The sequence below is a fragment of the Physeter macrocephalus genome, chromosome 2 (genome assembly GCF_002837175.3).
Source record: "Physeter macrocephalus isolate SW-GA chromosome 2, ASM283717v5, whole genome shotgun sequence".
NCBI classification, from domain to species: Eukaryota; Metazoa; Chordata; class Mammalia; order Artiodactyla; family Physeteridae; genus Physeter; species Physeter macrocephalus.
The window spans coordinates 131,158,643-131,172,985 of NC_041215.1; the positions used below are offsets into that span (position 1 = coordinate 131,158,643).

The 14,343-nt window shown below is 45.0% G+C and overlaps 1 protein-coding gene and 3 non-coding genes across 4 annotated transcripts; all 4 read right to left on the minus strand.

Annotated features, from left to right (window-relative positions):
* Positions 1–2,934: 2,934 nt before the first annotated feature.
* On the minus strand, positions 2,935–13,376 carry NCL (nucleolin). The gene is made up of 14 exons (XM_007107993.4): positions 13,224–13,376; positions 12,021–12,137; positions 10,329–10,806; positions 9,747–9,938; positions 9,551–9,637; positions 9,226–9,367; positions 8,435–8,559; positions 7,530–7,653; positions 5,731–5,888; positions 5,113–5,236; positions 4,795–4,928; positions 4,136–4,262; positions 3,580–3,806; positions 2,935–3,432 (listed from the first exon to the last, which is right to left on the minus strand). The coding sequence occupies exons 1-14, from the start codon at positions 13,239–13,241 to the stop codon at positions 3,356–3,358; spliced, it is 2,130 nt and encodes a 709-aa protein (XP_007108055.2). The 5' UTR covers positions 13,242–13,376; the 3' UTR covers positions 2,935–3,355.
* LOC112065148 (small nucleolar RNA SNORA75) lies at positions 3,944–4,077 on the minus strand. The gene has a single exon (XR_002891871.1). It is a non-coding gene; the product is annotated as a small nucleolar RNA SNORA75 (small nucleolar RNA).
* Positions 4,632–4,711, minus strand: LOC112065151 (small nucleolar RNA SNORD20). Its single transcript, XR_002891874.1, has one exon. It is a non-coding gene; the product is annotated as a small nucleolar RNA SNORD20 (small nucleolar RNA).
* Positions 9,442–9,511, minus strand: LOC112065150 (small nucleolar RNA SNORD82). The gene has a single exon (XR_002891873.1). It is a non-coding gene; the product is annotated as a small nucleolar RNA SNORD82 (small nucleolar RNA).
* Positions 13,377–14,343: the final 967 nt, after the last annotated feature.

Below are 14,343 nucleotides of genomic sequence, written 5' to 3' on the forward strand. Positions count from 1 at the left end.
CAGTTGCGGGAAGGAGTTTCTCCAGGATTCCTTCATTACCTACTGAATACCTACTATGTGTCAGGGACTGTCCTAGGCCCATGGGACAGAACAGTAAATAAAACCAAGTCCCTCCACTCAGAGGTTGGCAGGAACACGAGTGTTCTTTTCACATTTCCATGTAGAAGGGCCAGCAGTAGAGTCTTTCTCCTCCAGTGACGGGGTTACCTGATGCGGAGGAACAGCCACTGGCTCATATGTATTAATTGGATAAAATCCTGTTGAGAGACTGTACTCCCAGGTTTATCTGTTCTCATACCCCTCTTCATCCGGGCCTACGTCACAGAGCCTCCACCCCTTTCCTAACCCTGGGAGAAAAGGACGTTCAGGTGAGCGGGAGAAATGTCAGGTGCTGCAGGGAAGCCATAAACTAGGGGAAGACCAACCACTGGATTTGCAGCCTTTGGTCACCGGCACTCTTAACGAACTCAGTGCTGAGGTGGGGACAGAAGCCACACTACTGGAGGCCAAGTGGGAGGCAGGAGTGTGTTTCTCCTCGAAGTCTGGCAATAAAGGCTAGAGGGAACGGCTAGCAGGGAGGTAGGCTCAGGAGACAAGCTCTCTTGGGATGAGAAAAGCTGTGGCACTTTTTAAGGCTGAGGGCAGACAAAGATTGAGTTACAATGAAGTAATTAGTGGGCCAAGTATGGGTAAATGGGACAACGCTGAGATAAGAGCACAGGACAAGCATTCAACAAACTGTAGCTCTTGTACCCAGCTGGAATCCACTTTTTTGGCAGGGATTCCACACCATCTCTGTGTGCTGAGTGCACTTCCTGCAGATTCCCAGACTACATAAATTGAGTTTGGAGTTGAAGACCCAGTGGCCTGAGACGATCTTCGGCTTCCTTCTTGACGCCTCTGTCAGGTGTCCACATCCTTGTGGATGTGCTGCCACCTGCTGGAAGGATGATGGAAGTGGCGACAACCATTTGCCGCAGGGAGCTGCTTTTCTAAAATGGCTGCAAAACCCTCACCCAATCCACACCAGAAACGAGGAAGCAGGGAGACCTAGGATTAAGAAGTCTGCAGGACTCCCTACATGTAAGTCCTAGAGCTCCTCTGCCATCCGAAAGGGTAACCACCCTCCACCCTCATCTTCCTTCCACTGGAAGTCAGCATAATACCCATGGCTGGAATAACTAGTAATACACAGGGCTGGACTGTTTCCTTCACTTGAGAGGAAAGAAGAACAGCAGTTAGGAAGAATCCTATTTTTCTGCTCTCGTCTTACCCCACAGCCGGTTACAGAGGCTGAGATAAAAGCCTGGCACACTATCAGTACCATTAACTGCCAGTGGGTTAGCAAGGTGGGTTCAGACTTTTATCTCAATGCAGGCCCTACCCTAGGAGCCAAGAACTCCTGCAATTGGGCTGCTAGCAGGGTCAGGTTCGGCACCCCCTGCCAAAGGGAACCCATCAATACCCCACTACCACAGGGTCTTAAAAGTTAATACAAGTACTGAATAAGCACTGGCTCTGCCAAGCTGGCAAATGCTAATAATTCATGTTCCTAGGTGGCCAGAGTGTACTACGCTTTCAGGTTTAAACCCAGAGAACGGCTGCAGGGTAATGGAGAAGGCCCTGCAGACCCAAAGACCAATCTCATAGGCCCCTTCTTCAAATTCGTTTGGGACAGACTGAGCTGCCATTAATGACATACTTTTCACATGCTCAGCTAAAACTCTACTCAGCGTTGCTTTAAGACGTAACATACTTTAACTCATGAGTAGCCCTAATGGGCTCCAACTAATTAAACTTTTAATTCTAGAAAAATATAGGCTACCAAGGGTTCATTTCATTATTTTGTTTTTAATTTTTATCATAGTTGCTTTACAATGTTGTTAGTTTCTACTGTACAGCAAAGTGAATCAGCTATACGTATACATACAACCCCCCTTTTCTGGATTTCCTTCCCATTTAGGTCACCACAGAGCACTGAGTAGAGTTCCCTGAGCTATACAGTAGGCTCTCCAATGGTTCATTTTAGTTTCTAGGTTTGCCTGACCAGACGATGTCCCTCTACTGGCTTGATTTTTCTTCCCAGCAGCACCCAAACTTCCAATCTTCCACCCCTTCAAACCAGGTTATTTGTCCTGGTCTGCGTCTTTAGTACTTACAACGGACTTGACTTGGTGAGTGGTGCATGATATGCACAAGGTTTAGATTCCCTCATCCTGCCAGCAACTCATAACCAGGACAAAACCAAGCTAATTCAAATCCTTTAGTTTTCCCTCTAGTCTACCAGTACTGTATTTTTGAGGTGGCACTTTCATTCTGTACCATCTTGTGCACCATCTTTCAACTAAATATATCATGTTAATTGCTTGACCTAGGCCTCTCATGTGACCTTTTACTGGAAGTGGGGGGTGGGCAGGGAACGCTTAACAAGCCAGAACGTCTACGTTCTCATCATAGCGCAAAACCAAAGGCCTTTCTTGTTGGTTTAAGCCAAGGGTGCTGGCGGAATTACAAAAGATATTGGGTCCGTCGGCTAGACTGGTAGTTTCCTCTCCAGCCTCACCGCCCCAAAGCCTCCATTTTAGCCCATTCATCCAGCAGGAATTACACTCATCAGTCATTGCTCTCGCATGTGTACCTAAAAAAGGCCGGACCAAAGTGCTCCTGGCCCTCTTTCCAAAGCACTTTTTCAGGACACCTGACCCCTCAGGCCTGTTTCTAAGTGGGATAAGGCCACAGCGGACTTCCAATGAGCCTTTCACGTGACATACACAGGGCTGCAGAAAAACTTATGGCTGGGATACTTGAAACCAAAGCATAAGCATTTTCACAGGGGGTGGAGGAGATCTGGAGTGGCAGAACTGATTTGCCATGCTCCACTCTCAGTGATACTCCAGGAGAAACACTCTACGACAGGAAGTACAAGTCTGGCACCAGAGTTTAGGACTTTTAATTTGTCCCAAAGTTGCTAAAGCAAAAATCATGATAAAACATTCTGCTTTCCTTTATAACCCACCAACGCAAAAAAACAAAAACAAAAACAAAAAAACAAAACCAAAAAACTCCGTAGGAAAAAAATGGTTTTGTACATGGGGGGAAACAATATAAATTCCAAACTTACAGATAAGGGTTAGCTCTATCACTCATCTCTTTAAAAAGTTTATACGAATATCCAGTCAACACCAACAGGGTTATCTCCCTTGAAATGTTATCTATACGGATTTCCAAGTAGACCACAGGGCTGTATAGTGTCTTGGAATGTCCTCAGAAGGCTCTGTCGTTGAGCAGGTAACAGAGTAAAAACCTCAGAGTCCTTTCTTTCAAATGGAAGAGGGGAAGACAGGGATAGAAGAAACTATTCAAACTTCGTCTTCTTTCCTTGTGGCTTGTGGTCTCCTCCTCCTCCTCTGCCTCCTCGGAAGCCTCCTCGCCCTGCAAGAAGGCAAGCCATCACTGAAGAGTGGCTGCAAAGCTGCCAGCCACCCCCTCCCCGAGCAGGACGAGTGGGGACGGGTGCAGGAACCGGGGCCTGCAGGGTCAGGTCCGGGAGTGCACTGCCGTGGCCACCGCGCCCCTTACCTCCAAAGCCTCCCCGGCCTCGGCCTCCAAATCCACCTCGGCCGCCACCTCGGCCACCTCCTCGGCCACCGAAGCCACCTCTGCCTCCTCCTCGGCCACCGAAGCCACCTTCACCCTTAGGCTTGGCCCAGTCCAAAGTAACTTTGTTTCCATCGATTTCACCATCTTCCATGGCCTCCTTGGCAGCTTTGGCCTCTTCCTCGCTGTTGAAGTCTACAAAACCAAACCTAAAAACACCAAACGAAAATGCCCATTATAAAGCCAACATGGGGAACAAATGCCAAGCTACTCCCACATGTTGGATGGTGATACTTAGCTGGGAAAAGACCCAGGGGAGGGTAGTTCCCTATAGAAAGCTGAAACAGAATGTCCCACAAAACAGTTGAATATACCTCTGTGAAGACAGAAGGCAACAATGCTAGCTCTGTGAATTGTCTCTTCTTCTCGTGCGAATCCTAAACTGTCACCGATCGACAGAAAGGAGCTCAATGAGAAGACATCTTAGGTGGGAGCTCTCCACCTGGTGGACGCCACACGTTCCCTGCATCCTACTTACCCCTTGGAGGATCCAGTCTCCCGGTCAGTGACTATCCTTGCACGAATAGAGCCGTCAAACGACTCCTTTAATGTCTCTTCTGTAGTATCCTCAGACAGACCTTTGACAAACAGAGTTTTGGATGGCTCTGGGAAAGAAAATAAAAATTGTACTTTTTATTAAAGTCACAATTTACGACAACATGCTGGATTTGCATGTTGCAGTCTAGTATCTGACTACCGACTAAGAATGCTCATCTTAGCAAAAGGTAGCCTTTCACTTTGAGTGTCTGAGGAAAAGCAGGTAAAAGCAACTTGGTCAACTAACGTTTGAAGCGAAGGGCTTAGACCAAATGCCATGTCAAGTTTACAATGATCACCAGAGCAGGTGAGAATCTTTTATGGAAAACAGGAGAAGCAGCGACCCAAGCAAGTTAAAGTAGTTCTAAACCAGGCAGCTACAAACACCACACAAGACAGTAAATCCCTGGCAAATGTGCCGCTCAGTGTTGACTTAGCTGGATCAGAACTTGACTATCTAGAGGACTTTTCTTGCGATTTCATCAGTTATTTCTCAGATAATCAGTCATCATATCCAGTATCATTTACTCAGCAGCAACGGAAACAAACGTTCTAGATCTGAGGACGCAACCACAACATCCTGTTAATGAAGTAACTTACGGCTTCTTGCATTAGGTGATCCCCTGGGTCCTTGCAACTCCAGCCTGATGGCTCTGCCCTCAATTTCCCTTTTATTACATGAATTTAAAGCTTCTTTAGCATCTTCAAATGACGCAAATTCTATAAATGCATACCTGAGGATAAAGAACCAACATTTAGAGTAAGTTACCAAGCACACAGCTCCTCTGATGCCACCAAGCCTTTTTCTTCAAACACTTAAACGGTGCAGCTTCTACTAATGGCCAGGAGAACATTTTACCTCCACAAGATACTCTTAAAAGCCTGTAACTGACAACATAAAGATACTAATTATTTTACCCTTTAGATTTGCCACTTTGGTTCTGGGGCACTTTGATAAACGTTGCCTTCTCAAATACTTCCTGAAGAGTTTCTTCCGTTGCACTATAGGAGAGGTTGCTTAAAACCAGGGTTTTTGATTCACCTGCAAATAGAGAGATGTCAAATTAAGACTGAAGCAGTAGTTCCCTACTTCAGCCACAGCTACACACTGTTCTTAAAGAATTTCTGTGCTTGGGAGAGTTAACACCCCAATGTTGATACAAGTGGAACCCTACCTGGTACTCAACATATCAAGTACCTACTATGTACTGTTACATGCTGCTTCCTTCCACTCCTACTGTTCAGATGTAAGCTGACTACAGCCCTGTGTCTTCCTAGCATATTCTAATTTTTAAATGCACACAATCTAAGTCCTTTACAGTATAAAACATGCAAAGGAAGCTAGATTTATCTGTGTTCTAGTACAAAGACTTCATATAGCTCTCATTCAAGACACTCAATTACAAATACAGGTGTAACTTGCTGATCTACATCTACATCCAATTTACCAGTCAACTTTATAAAGTACAAAGATGCAAAGGATTTCTTTTCCCTCCATCAATTCCAGAACGCTGTAGGAAGCCTACAAATTCTTACCACTCCAAGTGCTATTCTTTCCACCTCTATGGTCTTGACTTTGACCTTTCTCTCCGGTATAGTACAGGGAAATGGATCGCCCATCTATCTCTGTTCCCTGCTTTTCTTCCAAGGTTTTCTCTGCATCAGCTTCTGTCTTAAATTCAATATAAGCAATCCTACGAAAGGAAAAAACGTTAAGAACTCACTTGATTTTTAAAACCATATTAATTCTCTAATACAAATGTCTTTAATCTCAGCAATATGCCCGTATTTCAGATGAGTACAATAAAAATGTCCTTTGTTTTATAGTAATTGAAAGGTTCAAGGTTTCTGCCATCTTCCACTTTTCAATTTAAACTTTCCTCCCACTACACAGTTTGCCAAACACTTCTAGAAAATTTGTTCACATTAAGTCCACCTCACTACAATTACAATTATTTCCAAAACATTTACTGTAAGCTAGGCACATATATAGTATTTTATACATTAGCTCATCTTATAATAAAAACACTCTATTTTATCACTTAATTTAAGTACATTATCCCCACTGTACAGATGGGTGACCGACATAGGTTACAGAATAATTAATTTGCCCAAAATCACAAACACAGGAAAATTAAAACAACATTTCTTTTATAAATTAGTAAAGTTCGCTAATTTTAATGAAACACTGCAGTAGACACGCAACATACCCTTTACTCTTTCCATCCTTGCTGACTAATCTGATCTCCACAGCATCTTCAAACACTTCTTTTAATTCTTCCTGAGTAACTTTATAAGGAAGATTTTTAGCCAAAAGTGTTCTCGCATCTCGATCTAGATTAAAAAACAAAAACACAAAAATGAACTGGATGGCTTAAAAGACCATTCTTCCCCCAAAGACCACCAAAGACTGACCAATGTAAAAGTTCTGTTTAAGAAATAATTTTGAGGGACTTCCCTGGCCGTCCAGTGGTTAAGACTCTGTGCTCCCAATGTAGGGGGCACACCCGCCTACCACGCAAAAAAAAAAAGAGATTCTACAATGTAGGAGGCACTCTGCTATTATGGAGATATAGCAGTGGCAAAACAAACTGCTGTCACAGCTGACAACAAACTACGCACTGAATATTTAACATACAGCTAAATATCATGTAGTATATAGGGAGATGTTCGGTATTTTTCAATTAAAAAGATCATAAAAAAAAAAAAAGTGTAGGGAATTGTACAGGGAAATGGATCGCCCATCTATCTCTGTTCCCTGCTTTTCTTCCAAGGTTTTCTCTGCATCAGCTTCTGTCTTAAATTCAATATAAGCAATCCTACGAAAGGAAAAAACGTTAAGAACTCACTTGATTTTTAAAACCATATTAATTCTCTAATACAAATGTCTTTAATCTCAGCAATATGCCCGTATTTCAGATGAGTACAATAAAAATGTCCTTTGTTTTATAGTAATTGAAAGGTTCAAGGTTTCTGCCATCTTCCACTTTTCAATTTAAACTTTCCTCCCACTACACAGTTTGCCAAACACTTCTAGAAAATTTGTTCACATTAAGTCCACCTCACTACAATTACAATTATTTCCAAAACATTTACTGTAAGCTAGGCACATATATAGTATTTTATACATTAGCTCATCTTATAATAAAAACACTCTATTTTATCACTTAATTTAAGTACATTATCCCCACTGTACAGATGGGTGACTGACATAGGTTACAGAATAATTAATTTGCCCAAAATCACAAACACAGGAAAATTAAAACAACATTTCTTTTATAAATTAGTAAAGTTCGCTAATTTTAATGAAACACTGCAGTAGACACGCAACATACCCTTTACTCTTTCCATCCTTGCTGACTAATCTGATCTCCACAGCATCTTCAAACACTTCTTTTAATTCTTCCTGAGTAACTTTATAAGGAAGATTTTTAGCCAAAAGTGTTCTCGCATCTCGATCTAGATTAAAAAACAAAAACACAAAAATGAACTGGATGGCTTAAAAGACCATTCTTCCCCCAAAGACCACCAAAGACTGACCAATGTAAAAGTTCTGTTTAAGAAATAATTTTGAGGGACTTCCCTGGCCGTCCAGTGGTTAAGACTCTGTGCTCCCAATGTAGGGGGCACACGTTGGATCCCTGGTCAGGGAACTAAGATCCTGCGTGCCACACAGCACAGCCAAAAAAATATAAATAAAAAGGTTAAAAATTAAAAAAAAAAAAAAGGGCATCCCTGGTGGCACAGTGGTTGAGAGTCGAAAAAAAAAAGTGTAGGGAATTCCCTAGCGGTCCAGTGGTTGGGACTCTGAGCTCCCACTGCAGGGCGCATGCTTCGATCCCTGGTCGCAGAACTAGCATCCCGCAAGCTGCACGGCATGGCCAAAAAATTTTTTTTTTTACTTTAAAAAATAAAAAGATCATAAACACACACTTGAAATGTGACAAGTGCATACAGAGAAGGATAAAAGATGCAAAAGGAGTAGTTAGGGATCTGCTCTAGGTCCAGTGAGGAAAGAACTCTCTATTAATTTAGATACATCTAACCAATCATTTTTTGATTATGTCTAGCAAGCAGTGCCAAGCACTGTTGTAAACATTTAACATTCTAATTCATTTAATCCTCACAACATATGAGGATGCCAAAGGAAAAAAAGTTAAACTACTTACCCTGGTTTGTCTACATTAGATTAGATACATAACCATTAACAAGTATCATCATTACCTAAAGTTTTACATACCTTTCTTACTGTCTTTTCCCTTTGGTTTTTCTAGTTTAATTTCATTGCCAAAGACTTTTAAACCAGTGAGCTCCAAGGCTTTTTCCAGGTCTTCAGCAGATTCAAAATCCACATAGCCAAACTTCCTTTAAGGCAAAGAGGACAAAAAAAAAAAAAAAAAAAAAAAAGAAAGAAAAAAGAAACAAAAAAGAAAAAAAAATTACAGGTGGGGGGAAAAAACAAAAAAAAACCCCCACCAAACAAGAGCCACGTAACACATATCCTGGGCAAGCAGTTAACACTAATATGACGGTGCAAATAAGGATTAAAACGCACCTATACAGTTAACAAAATTGAGTCAGGCTCTTTTAAGCTGAGGCTACAGAGCAGGATCTAAGTACCAAGACCTGATGCAAGTTCACCTCTGAGATCTTCATTCGTTACACTGCACCTTAACAACTGATAGCAGATGACAAAAAAACCTGTTTAAGCACTAAGATAGGAAAATCCTGTCTGATTAAAAGCATTCATTATTATGGCTTCTCAGGTCCAACAGATGCTAAGATAAGCATCAAATCTCATTATTAGAAACTAGACTGTGCTATACCAAAAGTTAAGGAAGATTACGGAAATTTCAATTTAGGGTTTTACAATTTGATAGTCCAATGATTTAATTCATTAATGTCTAATCTTTGAAGACTTTAACATACTCACATTTAATAATGGGCTTATGTTCTAAAAAAAGGGGAAGGAAAAAGCATTAACAGACCCACGAGTATCGTGGAACTATGGCATAGCTCCCCCATACTTACCTAGACACACCAATTCTGACATCAACAACTGCAAGATCATTTTTAGCAAAAATGTCACTGATACCCGTTTTCAATTCAGGAGCAGATTTACTGAAGTTCAGGTTTCCAACAAAGAGATTGAAAGATGTAGTTGGTTCTGTGGCTGTACAAAAAATTTACTCAAATTAGTCTATTTTCCAGTATATTTGACTATTAGTCAAATTATTTCTGTACATAGCACATCAGCACATTGCAATATAACATCAGGTTTCAGTATTAAGTCCCTTTGTCATTCATCACTTGTGCTATTAGGTGTTGTTTCCCACCTCCCAATTCTCTAAGTTACCTTCCACTTTCTGTTTCTTGGCTTCAGGAGCTGCTTTTTGTTTGGCCATTTCCTTCTTTCGTTTTCCAGGTGCTTCTTTGACAAGTTCTGGTCAAGATTTCAAACAATCTATGTCATCCACAAGTAGCCACACATACTCAAGCATCTGCTTTAAACAAAACTCATGCCAATGTACTTCACAATCTAACTTGATTACCTTCCTCCTCTTCCTCCTCCTCGTCCTCCTCCTCGTCCTCCTCGTCCTCATCCTCCTCCTCCTCGTCATCCTCCTCATCCTCCTCGTCATCCTCTTCATCTTCATCAGTGCTCTTTGCCTTCACAGGAGCAGCTTTTGCTGGAGCTTTCTTTCCTTTGGCTGGTGCAGTCTCCATAGCTTCTTCTTCAGAGTCTGAAAGAGAAGCCACCTAGTCAAAAACTCAGAATTATCCCAGTTCTATTCCTAGTCCTAGGAAAAGCCAAAGGAAAATAAATGTAATCTTGTCCACGCCACTGTGCTTAGTTAGTTGCTATGGCAAGAATTAACATATCACTTGGACGCAAAATTCTACACTGTGAAAAATACAGGATGAGCTGTCTGAAGTATGTTACTCAGGAGCAGGCAATCATTCACGGGCACCACACAGGTACCATTAGTGCACCACGACCAGCCCAGAGAATCCCTGGGATGCTTCTTGTCTAACCCACCCCAGGCCGTCAGGAGTAGAGCGTTACCACCCACACCCCGCCCCTAATGTACCTTGCGAACAGCAGCCCGAGGACTCCCAGTACAACGCCTTACCATCCTCGTCGTCCTCGTCGTCCTCGTCGTCTTCGTCGTCCTCGTCGTCCTCATCGTCCTCGTCATCCGAGGCAGGGGCAGCAGCTGCTGCTTTCACCACCGCTGGCTCGAATTCATCCTCATCCTCCTCTTCATCCTCCTCATCCTCCTCTGCACTGTCATCTTCATCCTCCTCATCACTGTCTTCCTTCTTGGCATTCTTGCCGTTCTTTGCTCCCTTGGCTGGAGCGGCTGCTCCCTTCTTACCAGGGGTTGCTACCAATGCTTTGCCTGGTGTGGCCCCCTTTTTGCCAGGTGTTGCTACTGCTTTGGCAGGTGTAACCGTCTTCTTGGCTGGCGTAGCGGCTGTCTTTTTGCCAGGGGTGACAACTGCTTTCTTTGCCGGTGTGGCAACTGCAACCTTTTTTGTTGGGGAAACCATCATCTTCTTTGCTGGAGTTGCGGTAGCCTTTTTGCCTTTTTTCTGAGGAATAACAACCTTAAGAATAAATAAAAAGCAACATAGGCCTGTTTCCAAACTCAAGAGAGCCTCGGTCCCACAAATGAATGCTAGATTCTAGCACTGCCTCTAGTTGAAGAGCACGTGCACTAGATGTCGGCAGGTGCAACTCCAGGATCAGGTACCATGTCCTCCGCACACCCGAAGTCACAGTCCCCGTCCTGCAGCGCACCCGAACACGGCCTCTGAAAACGGACTTTCTGGATGCCACTGCGTGGGCTCAGGCAAAGTTTTAAAACTTAATTTTAAGCCTCAATAGTTTTCCCATCTGAAAATAACGCAACTTTATACAGTGCTTTAAGGATTGAGTTGATATATGTAATCAAAAGCCTCACACACAGAAAGGACTACCTGTTAAGTGTTATTAAGTTATTTGGGGCTCTCACAGTGGGTGGAGGAATCAAGTTCACTGAATGCTCATTCTTAGGACCAAAGAGAAAATGAACATCAAATAGTCAAGCTGTACAATCGTTGCAAAATTAATACAAAGAGTGAACACATTAGCTTGATAAAAAACTGTCATTTATCTACATTTAAGTCACACTCAAAACCGCATTTTGTTGACTATTGGTTCTATCAGGTTACGTGTGTCAAGATAAAATCTTTATTAAATAAGAAGTATGAGCAAATACAACAATTAGTTGTCTTTACAGCGAGCCAACAGTAGCTGGGAGCGCTAATTAAGTGCTAACACAATGGGAGGTGGCAACCCTCAATCCACACGTTGTAACCGTGTTTAGTATTATCAAGCCCATATAGGATAACAGAGACCAACTAATCCCACTTAGAGACTAGAAGAATCTGTTAAGGCTAACCTCAGACCTAAATATAATGCTCAGAGCTGCCACTAACAGGACAGTTAATTGTCCAGGCTGTTTCTCCAGCTGGTATGTGGAGCTAATGTGTTCAAAGTGGAAAACTAATAACATATTATTGCATTATATCACACTAAGCCCTGCAGAGGGCACATGAAAACTCCACACCTTTCCTCTCAAGTTCATTCAAATACTTACTCTTATGGTATCTTGACAGGTCAATAAAAACTTTGTGAAACGCTGGACCATTACAAGAGGTCATATACGAATGAATATAATCCTATTTTTTGCCAGTATTTTCAGACATCCAATACCACGTGCTTTTAACCCTCCATTTTGTAGTTTAACACAATTCTGCGTTAAACTACATACAATTACCTCTTCTCCACTGCTATCATCCTCTTCATCTTCTGACATTTCCTCATCTTCACTATCTTCTTCTACCTCCTTTGGGGGAGGAGCCATTTTCTTGGGGTCACCTTGATTTTTACCGGCCTAAAACAGACACACATTACACATTACACCTCCCACATTTCCGGCCATTCTTCAGAGTAAAACTGCAGTCATCTCCCTCAGAACCCGCTCTTCATACTGTTAAGTACAATTAACGTAAAAACTACTCTTCATACAAATGTTAACACAGGTGAATTCTAAACTTCCCACATATTTCCTGTCAAGTTCTTCAAAAACCAACCTTAGGATAGAAACGCAACTTCAAGAAAACGGTCTCTCTCTTCTTGCTGCCTCCTTTAAGCACACCCATTTTAAAAACTATACATCCAGCCAGAATCGAACCTTGCATCGCGGCACAATTTTTCAATAGAGCCTACAATCGGACCACTGTAAGAGCTAACAATCCATGGCCCTTCACCCGGGGAAAACCACCTTAAAAAAGCCTTTGGAGTAAGTTGTGCCACCTAATCCCACCACCCCCGTCTGAATTTAAATTAGGGCAGCCTTAAAAAAAAAAAATCCACGTCTTAACCTTTAGTCTTCCATTAAGTTTTCCTTTCCCAGGTCATCAACCCCGCCCCTTTCATCCCCTGCAGGGCCACGTGGGGGTAAGTCGCAGGCCACCATGTGCGCGCGGCCCGGCGCAAAAAGCACGCGTCAGGGCCTCCTTCCGGAGCCCACCTGCCGCCCGCCCAGAGCTGAGACCCCGTGGGCCTCCGCTCTCCGCCTCAGGGTCCGGGGCCCTCAGCAGGCGCAAGGACACACGCGGCGCGGCCCACGTGGCGGGCCGCGAGCCGGGGCACGTGCGTCAGGAGGCGGGGCTCCGCTCGGGCCCGTCGCAGGAGTTTGGCCTCATCCGTCCGGGGCCCAGCGCCCCCTTCCCGCGCTCAGCCCCCAAGTCCTACCCCGCCGCATCCACCATGCGCGGCACCTGCCGAAGCTCTTCACGTCGCTACCACACAGCCAAAAACCGCGAGACCTCCCAGCTAATCGCGCGAGACTTCCCGCACTATGGCGCCCTCGAAGGCGCCCGGGACGGCGCGCAGGCCCTCCTCCTGGCGGCGCCGCGCGCGCGCTCCTCGGAAAACAGGCCTTGACGTCCGTGCTCGCGCGGGCAAGGCCTCTTACCTTTGCAAGCTTTACCATGATAGCGGCTTATGACTGCGGAGTGTGTGGCGAGCGAGTGGCGCAGATGAGCCCTGAGGAAACGAAGCAACGTCGATGGCGGCCGCCGATCGCAGAGCTCGTACGCTTGGCTGCCAGCTAGAGCTCGAGACTGAGGCGAAAGACTGAGCCTGCCCAGTAATCGCCTCTGGAAAGGCGACGACGGCGCCCTCGTGACTCCACCGCGACCAACCAGAGTTCGCGTCCCTCCCATAAGCCAATCGCGAGCCTCTACCTGAGAACGGCGCGGGGCGGGGTACGGGCAGGAGTGGGCGGGCAGAGGAGGCCAGAGAAGGGGGGAGGGGATTCGTGGCGGCGGCCTGGGGGCGGAACTCGCTTTGTGCAAGGCCAGCGCTGATTGGGCCGTGGGCGCGCGGTTCCCGGAGTGCCCATCCACGGCCCGCGCTCGCGGCGCCTGCGCCGTGGGACGGACATTTTTGGCGCCGCGTGTTCCGTAATTCCCGGGCGGTGGGTAACGGTGGTTTTCGGCTCCCCAGTGTGTCCGGGTCTTGTCGACTGTGGCGGTCTTGAGTTCCCTGGGAGGCTTCACGCGCGACCCCGGCCCGCAATGCACGTAGAGCCTCCTGGAGGGAGGAAAGATAAGAGTTTGCCCCGTTTCCTAATTAGCCCGAGACCGTCGGGAATTCAGGGTCCACCGCGTTGAGGGCCCACCTTCTTCCCGCCCGCTAACGAACCGGGAGCCAGAAAGTCCCCCTGTCTGCCGGTGACTCCCCCCGGCCCACGTGCCTGACGCTGCCTTCTGAGGGCTGCTGATGTAGACAGTCGCGTATGTTTGTGAGGTTTACTGTGAGCAGCGCACAAACATAATATTTAATCTCAAGAAACCTCATGCACTAGGTAATTTTACCAGTGGGAAACACCCTGGTGGTCACTGGATGTTACAACTGCGGGGGGGGGGGGGAGAAGAACTTGGTCAGGCCAACCACAGTGCAGGGCCTTTGACCACTCAAAAGTTCCCTCTTTGTTATTTGGGACTAAAACAGCTATTTTAAAATGGTGGGCTGGGCTTCCCTGGTGGCGCAGTGGTTGAGAGTCCGCCTGCCGATGCAGGGGACGCGGGTTC

Bases quoted from the DNA above. Each gene is read 5' to 3' on its own strand.
- NCL (XM_007107993.4), bottom strand. The intron at 4,263-4,794 runs GTAAGTTACTTC...TTTCTTTCCCAG, and splicing joins ATCACCTAATGCAAGAAGCC to AGCCATCCAAAACTCTGTTT. The intron at 3,433-3,579 runs GTAAGGGGCGCG...GCCTTCTTGCAG, and splicing joins AGGCCGGGGAGGCTTTGGAG to GGCGAGGAGGCTTCCGAGGA.